Source organism: Onychostruthus taczanowskii, unplaced genomic scaffold (genome assembly GCF_017590055.1).
Source record: "Onychostruthus taczanowskii isolate IOZ18803 unplaced genomic scaffold, ASM1759005v1 scaffold34, whole genome shotgun sequence".
Classification (NCBI taxonomy): Eukaryota; Metazoa; Chordata; class Aves; order Passeriformes; family Passeridae; genus Onychostruthus; species Onychostruthus taczanowskii.
In genome coordinates this window covers 1,591,040-1,600,695 of record NW_024500794.1, presented here as the reverse complement: position 1 = coordinate 1,600,695, position 9,656 = coordinate 1,591,040, and the positions used below count along the sequence as shown (strand labels likewise).

The 9,656-nt window shown below is 44.8% G+C and overlaps 1 protein-coding gene across 3 annotated transcripts; it reads left to right on the top strand.

Annotated features, from left to right (window-relative positions):
* Window positions 1–800: 800 nt before the first annotated feature.
* Window positions 801–9,224, top strand: TENT5C (terminal nucleotidyltransferase 5C). Of its 3 annotated transcripts, XM_041411079.1 has the most exons (3): window positions 824–851; window positions 1,062–1,111; window positions 3,322–9,224. In XM_041411079.1, exon 3 carries the CDS (start codon window positions 3,348–3,350, stop codon window positions 4,521–4,523), a length of 1,176 nt encoding a protein of 391 aa, XP_041267013.1. In that variant the 5' UTR covers window positions 824–851; window positions 1,062–1,111; window positions 3,322–3,347; the 3' UTR covers window positions 4,524–9,224. The 3 variants fall into 3 exon arrangements, with proteins under 3 accessions (XP_041267014.1, XP_041267013.1, XP_041267012.1); XM_041411080.1 differs by lacking the exon at window positions 1,062–1,111 and having other exon boundaries at window positions 801–851; XM_041411078.1 differs by lacking the exon at window positions 824–851 and having other exon boundaries at window positions 994–1,111.
* The last annotated feature ends 432 nt before the right edge of the window (window positions 9,225–9,656 follow it).

Here is a 9,656-nt window from a genome sequence, read left to right as displayed (position 1 = left end):
GGATGAGTGCCTGCTTTGGCTGTTTCCAGTTGAGCACCACAGAGAACTCTTTGGAAGAGCTGGATCTCTGGGATCTCTGCTGACAGCACTTCTGTCTGGGACAAGGTGCCTTCTGGAAAGCCCTGTTTTATTTCAGTAAACCCACAGATTCACAGAATCACAGAACCAATTAGGTTGGAAAAGATCTCTGAGGTGATCAACTCCAACCTATGACCAAACACCACCATGTCAACTAGATAATGGCACTGAGTGCCACATCCAGTCTTAATTTAAACAACTCCATCATCTCCCTGAACAGTCTATTCCAATGTCTAATCTCCATTTCAGTGAAGAATTTCTTCCTAATGTCCAACCTGAACCTGCTACAGCTTAAGACTGTTGTCTCCTGTCACTTGTTGCCTGGAAGAAGAGACTGATCACCACCTGGCTACATCCTCTTTTCAGGCAGTTGTAGAGAGCAGTAAGATCTCCCCTGAGCCTCCTTTTCTCCAGACTAAGCAACCCCAGTTCCTTCAGCCGTTCATCATGGGACTAGTGCTCCAGATCCTTCACCAACTTCGTTGCTCTTCTTTGGAGGCGCTTCCGCCCCGCAATGTCCTTCCTGAACCGAGGGGCCCTTTGAAATTTTGTATTTATATGGGAGGGGGGAGGTGGGCGCTGTGTGCGGAGTTCGCGGGGCGAGCCCCCGAGGCGGCGGGCGAGCGCTCCGGGGCTCGGGGGCCGCCCCCGTGCGGTCCCCGCCCCCCGAGCGNGGGGCGGGCCGGGGCGGGGCGGCGGTGGAGAGCCATAAAGGGCGGTGGCGGGCAGCGGCGGGGCCGGCGTGGTTGCTCGGGGTGAGCGGCGGGGCCGAGGTGAGCGGCGGGGGCGGGGCTCCTCTCCCGTCTCCGGGGCGGGCGGGCTCTCCTGGGAGCAGGAGCTGGGCAGCGCTTCTGTCGTGGCTGTGGGTGTTGGGGGCGGCGTAAGGCGGAGGGAACCCGACCTCGCGGCCCCAGCGCCGCTGGGCTCTGCGGGACGGGCCCCTGGACTTTTGTGGGTCTTGTGTCAAATTGTATGTCTTATAGGAGAAAGTTGCTGCTGCAGGGTAGTGCACCTCGTCGCGACCAAGGTGAAGGTGTGTAGTCCTCGTTCTTTTTTGCTTCTGGTTGAGTGTTGTGTTCAGTACTCTTTACACTCGGTATTAAAGATAGTTAGTTAGTGTCTCCTGACTCCGTAGTGGTGTTCTTCCCAAGGAGTGAGAGTCTTCAGGTGTCAGCCTTGTGAAGGGAGTGACTGGCAGTGAAACAAGAGGCATGGGGGCTGTTAGCATCCCAAATACACTGGGGTCGCTAGGAATCTGTTGTCACTAACATAAACTTTGCCGAGTAGGCAAACACTGGTGATTTGAGGGTGGGAGGCTTCGGAGGTTGATAGCCTGAGAATTAAACCCTCCACTGAACTAGAAATTAAATACTTCATCTTTCTCCCCTTGGGGCAGCAATGTGCATTATTCTCCTAGGTGAGGGTCACCAAGCAGAACCAAGTGTGTGTGGTGGGGTTGGAAGCACTGTTCCAAATCCTTTCTGGTCACTGGATGAGTGAGCTGCGTGTGTTATCTTGGCTGCAGAGAGGGCTACAAATGGGAAGAAGGAGAGGGAATAGTTTCAGAGGCAGTTTCTGAAAGCACTTGTAGCTTCAGTTAGAAGTTGTGGGAAGACTCCTGTGTTCTTTAGTGATCCGAAGGATTTAATGGAAACACAGTGAGTTTACTGAGGAAATGTACTTTAATGTGCTTGAACTGCCTGAGAGCAACTGCTGGCAGGCTTGATGCTTATGTTTAAAGATCAAGCTTGAAGAACCTCTTGATTTGTCCTAGATTAATCATCTTGCAAATCAGAGGTTTGTTTCGTGCCTGCTGGTGCTGATGTGATCCATGGCAGCACAGTTTGTAATGCAGCAGCTCCTGCTCAAGGGCAGAAGCTACTTCCCCAGAAGCATTTTAACCTCACTGCATACTTGCTCTGGGTTTGATTCTCTTCCTCCAAAGAGGTGGCAAGTCAAATGAGTTGCTCAAAAATGAAAAGGTGAAAAAGGGGAGGTCTGAGATGACAATAGTTGTTCTTTGAAACTTGCTTAAAAATGTTCCATGCACTGTGCTATTGCATGCCAGGAAACTATAGGGTTTGGCTTTTCCTTTTTGGTAGGCAAGAGTTAATTAGCTTAAGTTTGACTAGTCTGACCTTGGCAGCTGCAGTCTTCAGGAATACTTGGGGCAGAAGAAGGTGAGGCCTGAATTAGTGTGTAGCTGTCAGGAAGCACCTGGCTACACAGAAACCTGGAACACTTAAAATAAGAAAAAGCTATTAACACTGTTTTGAGTTGCATGACTGTAGAACATCTGTAAGTATCTCTGTGCTACAAAAGGCAGGTGACTTAAGGAATCTTGTCACAGCTAATTAGATCATTCTCTTGTGCTTAAAATGTTCAGACAAGGCTGTGAATAAGTCTGGTTAGTGAGATTCTGGGTGTTGAAACAGTAACGTGAGCTTGATATCCATCATCTGAATTTGTCCCAGGTCTTACAAGCTTGTTTGCCCTTCACAAATGAGCAGAACTTGGGGCAAGTAGGAACATTTCCAGAAAGGTAGTTTGGTTAGGCAGTGTCTCTGAAGAAGGGTAAAGAGTTGCTTACAAAGTCTGGAGTTACCTGAGTTTGCAGCTGAAATTCTGTCCAGGATGTTGAAGAGCTGCAGCTTTTTGCAGGAGCAAGATGTACTAGACCTTTATCCTGTGAGTGATAGATGCTGGATCATTTAGAAAGGAAAGCATTCTATGTACAGGAAGACATCTTGTATCTCTGACATAATTTAAGAGTTATCAGTGGACTGGATGTCTAAGCACTGAAACTAACACCTGAGGCTGTTCTGCAGTTGTGTTACTTGGAGACAGCAGTTTGAGCTTTATATGCATGGTGAAACAACTTCAAAGCCTGACTCTCAGAAGTCCTTTGCAGCTCATCTCATTTCTGCTGGTGCTGCTGATGACTTTAGCCTTAGCTTGTGTCATTTTTGGTGATTTCCATTTGACACAAACTACTTTCCTAAAGTAACTCTGCCTCACCAAAAAAAAAATAAAGATCAATGACAACTTTTTTTTTTTGCCTGCACCAATAGGAAAGCTGTGTCTCATTTCAGGTGAAAGGATTGCTGATAATCATTAATACATAGAGTTATTTCTGTCTAGTTTGTGTCCGTGTGAATGGACGGAAAAACAGAGCCTAGGAATAGGAAGCATAAACTGAAGCTCTGACTTGTCTTTTTCTTTTGATATTCTACCTCCATACAGTTTCTTTGGAGAAGAAAAGCCCTAAGATGGCAGGCAAAGGAAGTAGCAGAGCAGACTCCATGTCCTGCAGTGTACTGAACTGGGAGCAGGTCAGCCGTCTGCACGAGGTTCTCACAGAGGTGGTTCCCATCCATGGGCGGGGGAACTTCCCGACGCTGAAGATCACTCTGAAGGACATTGTTCAGACGGTTCGGGGCCGGCTGAGCGAAGCAGGCATTGTGGTCCACGATGTCCGTCTGAACGGTTCTGCAGCTGGTCACGTCCTGGTCAAGGATAATGGGCTGGGATGCAAAGACCTGGATCTCATTTTTCAAGTTTCTCTTCCAAGTGAGGCAGAGTTTCACTTAGTTCGAGATGTGGTCTTGCGATCCCTCTTGAATTTCCTGCCGGAAGGAATAAGCAAGCTGAAAATCAGTCCCGTAACACTGAAGGAAGCCTACATCCAGAAGCTGGTCAAAGTGTACACGGAGACTGACCGCTGGAGCTTGATATCGCTTTCCAACAAGCATGGCAAAAACGTGGAGCTTAAGTTTGTAGACTGCATACGGCGGCAGTTTGAGTTCAGTGTGGACTCGTTCCAGATCATTCTGGACTCCCTGCTCTTTTACTATGACTACTCAGAAACACCCATGTCGGAACACTTCCATCCAACTGTGATTGGGGAGAGCATGTATGGAGACTTTGAAGCAGCTTTTGATCATCTCCAGAACAAGCTGATAGCTACCAAAAATCCTGAAGAGATTCGAGGTGGTGGGCTGCTGAAGTATAGTAACCTCTTAGTACGAGACTTCAGGCCCATGGATAAGGACGAGATCAAAACACTGGAGCGCTACATGTGCTCCCGATTCTTCATAGACTTCCCAGACATCCTGGATCAGCAGCGCAAGCTGGAGACCTACCTCCAGAACCACTTCTCCAAAGAAGAGAGGAGCAAGTACGACTACCTCATGATTCTGCGCAGGGTGGTGAATGAGAGCACCGTCTGCCTCATGGGACACGAGCGAAGGCAGACTCTCAATTTGATTTCTCTGCTGGCACTCAAGGTGTTGGCAGAACAGAACGTCATCCCTAATGCCACTAATGTCACCTGTTACTACCAGCCAGCACCTTATGTCAGCGATGCAAACTTCAGCAACTACTACCTGGCAAGTGCCCCTGTGCTGTACAGCCAGTCCTACCCCACTTGGTTGCCTTGCAATTGATCGCTTCCCTCGAGTGCTCCTGGCTGGAGACTACTGAAAGCCAAGAGTGTAAATATAGACAAGTAATAAGTGTCAGTTGGATGTTCTCTAATGGAAACATGACTGTATCAGACTGTCCATTTCCTGGTGTGCAGTGGGATTATGCAGCCAGGTGACCTGCTATGAGTCTTTAAGTGTATCTCTACAAATGCCAAAAAGCCTTATTACCTCTTCATCAGGAGAAGAGAGCCAGCAGCCAGACGTTAAGAGGAGCAGCTAAGAAACTTTGTACTAGCTCTGGAAGTGGCTGTAAAAATGGGATCTAAGTGGAGTATTCAGTAAACTGGGTTGGTTAATTGACTGTAAAATGCCTTAAGCAGAAGCTGCTCCTGCAGTAGCAGCAAAACTCTGCTTTCTATTTCCTAACCTCATTACTCTTCCTCAGTCCAAGTTCTGGCCAAATTTCTCTTGAGCTAATTGTGCCAAGACTGGGTTCATGTTTTGCTTGGGTCGCTTTCACTTTGTGTCTGTGTAGAGCTGGTAACAGTATGGATACTGTCTGTCTTGTAGAGGACATAAATGTTGTTTCCTGTAGTGCCTGTGGTTATGTGGTCCTGCCTTGAGTTCAAGACTAATTTTTTGGAAGTTGAAGATAGTTTAGTAAGTCTATTCATAAAGCATAAGATGATTAAATTTTTCTTGACTACAAAAACTTGGAAGGTGGCATTTCTAAAAACACACCAAAACATAATCTAAAACTTGGTAATGTAAAAAGTTCTTGAAGTGAGCAATTGAAGTTTTAAATAGAATTGGAGAAGCAGTTTGAACAGTTAACTTGGAAAAATATTCTTGAGTCCAGCATGAAGCTAAAGCTTTTCTGACTATCTTTCAAGACAATTTTGGCACAGTTGGAAAGTAGCACAGCTCTTACTTTGGGGTTTGACCAGATTTTCTTCCTCACGGGTCTGCAGCAATACCAACAAAAATCCCAAGTCAATATAAGTTGCAGGATTACATGCACTCCTGCCACAGTACAAATTCTGAATTTGCCTCCTAAAATGAATTTCTTATTGTACAACTTCAGGCTGGTCCTGAAGGTTTGCCTTTCTGTCACCACTGAGCTTACTTGGTTATCACTATCACCTGATCACTGTATGAGACAGCATTTTGGGTGGTTAGGGTAAAATTCTTCCTTTTTACTGCTCTTAACCCTCACTTGAAGAGGTGTACAAACCCTAAGCAGAGCTCTCCACAGAAGCTGTATGTGTTGAAAGTCTGGGCCTGAGTTCAGAATAGTCTCTGGAAGAGTATGCACTCCCTTGGAGGTGCAGAGGGCTGATTTTCCTGAAGGGTGTGTGCTGAACTTGCTGCTTTGAGACTCCTGGGCTTTATAAGGAAGGTTAAAAATTCCTCAGTTATTTATGCAGTGGTGTTATTAACAGGATGATTTTCACTGAATTATAATAGTAAAATACATATAGCAATGATCTTGAGTTTCTTTTGTTTAACCAGAGATGTAGACTAGAAAGGCAAATCTTAGAGCTATTTATTATGTGCTGGTGCAATGTTCAAGAATGCTTGTTCACTGAATCTTTTTTATTACTTCTAGAACGATTTATTACTGTTTCTGCAAGCTTGTAAGACCAAAGTGCCTGATCCAACAAATTATTAAGTCTTAGAAGGTAAAGCAGAAAGCGGGCAGAACACCAGAGTTTGGTTGCTATTCAAGGTGGAAAACAGCAGCAGTGCTGTGCTTAAATGAAAATAAAAATTGCCTGCTTCTCAAAAGACCAAGAAGTTCTTTCCACTTTTCATAACTACTTCGTAAAGACTGTCTCAACAGAGCAGTGAGGCTACTTCTCTGTTCAGACTTCCTTTAGCTGAGGAAGGCAGGGAGGGATGCAATCTACCAAGTGGACTGCATGTAGCTAAGCAGGCTTTAGCCTACTTTCCTGACCAGTTTTGATAGCAACTTCGGTAACAAAAAGACAAATAATTTGGTGGATTATATTGTGAGCTTTTTTTCATCAAAGGCTTCCTGATTAGTCAGCCAAAGTAGCTGAACTTGAACGCAAACCCACATTTTTCATTAACTGTGGCTTGGACTTGGTGTGGTTTACAGACAAGACATCTGTCATCCAAGACTTTGACTTTTTAAAAACTAACGTGATGCCAGTGTTGTCATATGTGTTAAACTTAGTGCAAGCTTACTGCTGGAATGCAGTCCTAGGCAAGAATAACTCCTGCATGGAAAGCAATACTTGGCCTAGTATAGAGTGTCACTATAAAGAAGACTTAAGAGTTTGTAATTGCTGCCATCTCTTGCGTAGATGTTTTTGAAGCCAGCCTATGCTATAGCCATTGCAGAAGTGAACAGTTGCCTAGAAGGGCTCAGACTCAGGTATCTGCCTTCTCTGTGGTATCATGGCTGATCTTTAGGAACTGGTTTTGTGCATTGGCTCGCATGGGAGAAGTGGTGAGATGCTTGGGAGGAGTCCTCACAAGCTGGAAACACAGACTTGTTTTATTAGTCTTTAATGCCTTGGCTGCTGGACATCAGGCCAGGTGCATCTCCTAGAAAAGGAAATGCTAGAGCAGGAAAAAAGGCTGGATTTGATTCCTAGTGAGACAGAGCTATGGAAAAGTTAAGTTTCCTGCCATATTGTGCTTTTGCTGATGTAACTTGATGCTGAGGCCTCTGAGGAAGCTGCACATTGAATTGCTACTTTCTGAGCAGCTGAGTGGCTGGGTTTGAGCTTTGCAGGACTCTTGTGTTCCCTGTTTGGTTGTTAAGATGCTCTAGCGCCTGGGAAATACTGATGCTTTGTAACCTGGCTCTTAAATACTGAACCCTCGAATGGTTAAACTGTATCCTGAAGCTGCATGCTACCTGCTACATTGATCATGGAGTGCCCGGGATTGCTGGGGCACTGCGTGTCCCATTGCCTTCAAAACAATCCAGGTTTGGCAGCTAAAGCTGGTGTACTTGGGAGCTTTTCATCACTGTACTGCAAGCAGCCTACCCCTTTCTGTTTTGGGTGGTTCTGGCAGCTTGATGGTGGCAGTGGCTTAATTTGCTGTGGGTTAGCTGGTTTGGGTTCAGGTTTATGGTGACCCCTGTTGCAAGGGGTAATTTGAGAATGAACAGTAGGTAAAAGTGATGACCCTAGGCTGAGTTTAGGATGCCTGCTTGGTTCAGTCACCCCTCAGCACTAATAATGCCTCTGAAAATCTCTTCTAACCTCTTGTGTGTCATGTGGAGCTTAGGGAGAGACTACTGTACTTCAGACTGTTACCTGATACATTCCCTCTGGGCAGTGGCATTAAAACAAAGCTGCAGTAACACTCAGTGCATCATTCCTCAGGATCAAGCTTCTACTAACTAGGCTGTGGTGTAAAATAGCTGTTTTCTTGTTGTAGCTTGTAAGCGCTGCTGGACAAAGCCAGTCTGAGGTTAAACACCTGTTGACAACATTTATTGACAAGTTCCCCTTGACTTGCAGTTTGTTGTTGTGACTTCCTCACTCTAAGACAGACTTTTTTATTTGATAGAGATGCTACCAAGGAGACCTGGTAGAAGATTGTGTTTTAGTCACTTTAGTAAAAGCCCTGTGCTGATCCGTGGTCACTGTTACAAGTTGTAAGCTAAAGCATAGTTTGTGCTTACTCTGCTAAAGATTTAATTATTGCTGTGTTTGTCCTCAGCTCAGTCAGTCAATCACTAAGTTGGGGGTTTAAGACTACTGCTTGCTTCTGAACAACCATTTTTCAAAAGATCTTCACGCTTTCACTTAATCATCTCCTCTACATAGCAGTAGGTAGTATTGAAATCTAGTCCAAATACCTAAAGCTTTTTATTGAAACCTAAAGATCCATATTTTGGACTTGAGTTCTGGGGTTAAGCATTTGGTATGTGCCTAGACTTTGTGGGTTCCCAATTCCTAGAATAACCACTGATGTTACTAGTGATCTCTGCTTGTCACTATATGAGTAGTTGGGAAAAGGCCTCTTAGAAGAGAACCTGGACAAATTGCCTTAATCCTAAACTGTTAGTGTCCTGATGGTACTTGTTTTCCATTCCTCTCACTCAACTTAGTCAGGATCCTGTAACTATTAGGCACAGGAATGAGCAGTAAGTTGACCGCAGCCACCAGCAACTTGGTCTAATTTGGGCATTGGGACAACCAAATGAATAATAAATCTTCTAGCCCTTACACCTAAGTCTTGCTCAATTGTTTCTTGAATACAGTTAAGTGTATTTCATAAGTGTTCTTTATTTTCAGTGAAGCTAGGTATACGGTGGGACATTGGTCTGTGGTAGAAACTTTGGGGGGAATGGTTGGAGCACTCTGGATTTTCTCACTTAAATGTCTGGATTGGGCTTGTCTCTCTGAATAAAACTGCACTTCCCATTGAAATTTAGAAGGCCTTTTTTCCTATGTTATTATTTTTTACAATTCAGAGAAGTCAGCTCTTGGAAAACCTGCCTCTCATCTCTTTGGAAGAAGTGAGTTGTTTTTGTTTCTTTTTTCTTTCTCCCCCTCCCTCTGCTTTTAGCTGACAAAACAGGGTACTAGAAATACTTGCATTTGTAATGAGCCCAAATGTGAGATTGGTCACAGTAACTCTGTCTACTGTTCTGCACTGTGGTGTTCACTTGTCATCCTTGGAAATTGGGGTTTGGACCTTAATGATGCTGAAATCCTTGTGCAAATAAACATATGCTAAACAACACTTGCCTCAAGCTATTTTTGTATCTAAATAATGCTGACAAAGTATCTGTAGTGCTTATTGACCAATGGGTGTGCAGGTGCACTTCTGAGGTGGGTAATAGTGTGGGGTACACAGTAATGCTTGCTTTAGATGTTATTTGAGGTACATGTTTAATATCTGCCTCAACTTATTGGAGATTAGTCAGTTAAGTGAGACATGATTAATCTTTCACTCTCAATAAAGAGACAGCTTCTAGAGAACCATTTTTCCTTGTCTGACCATCATCTGGTCTCAGCTCTAAGATAGGGTGAAACACAGCCCTAGACCTGTTAGGTGGGGTCTGGTCTGAGCTAGAGCCTGCCACTCTGTTCTGTGGCACACTCCATTTTATATGCTACTGCAAACTTCAACTCAAGACCCAAGGGGGTGAGAAACAAAGTC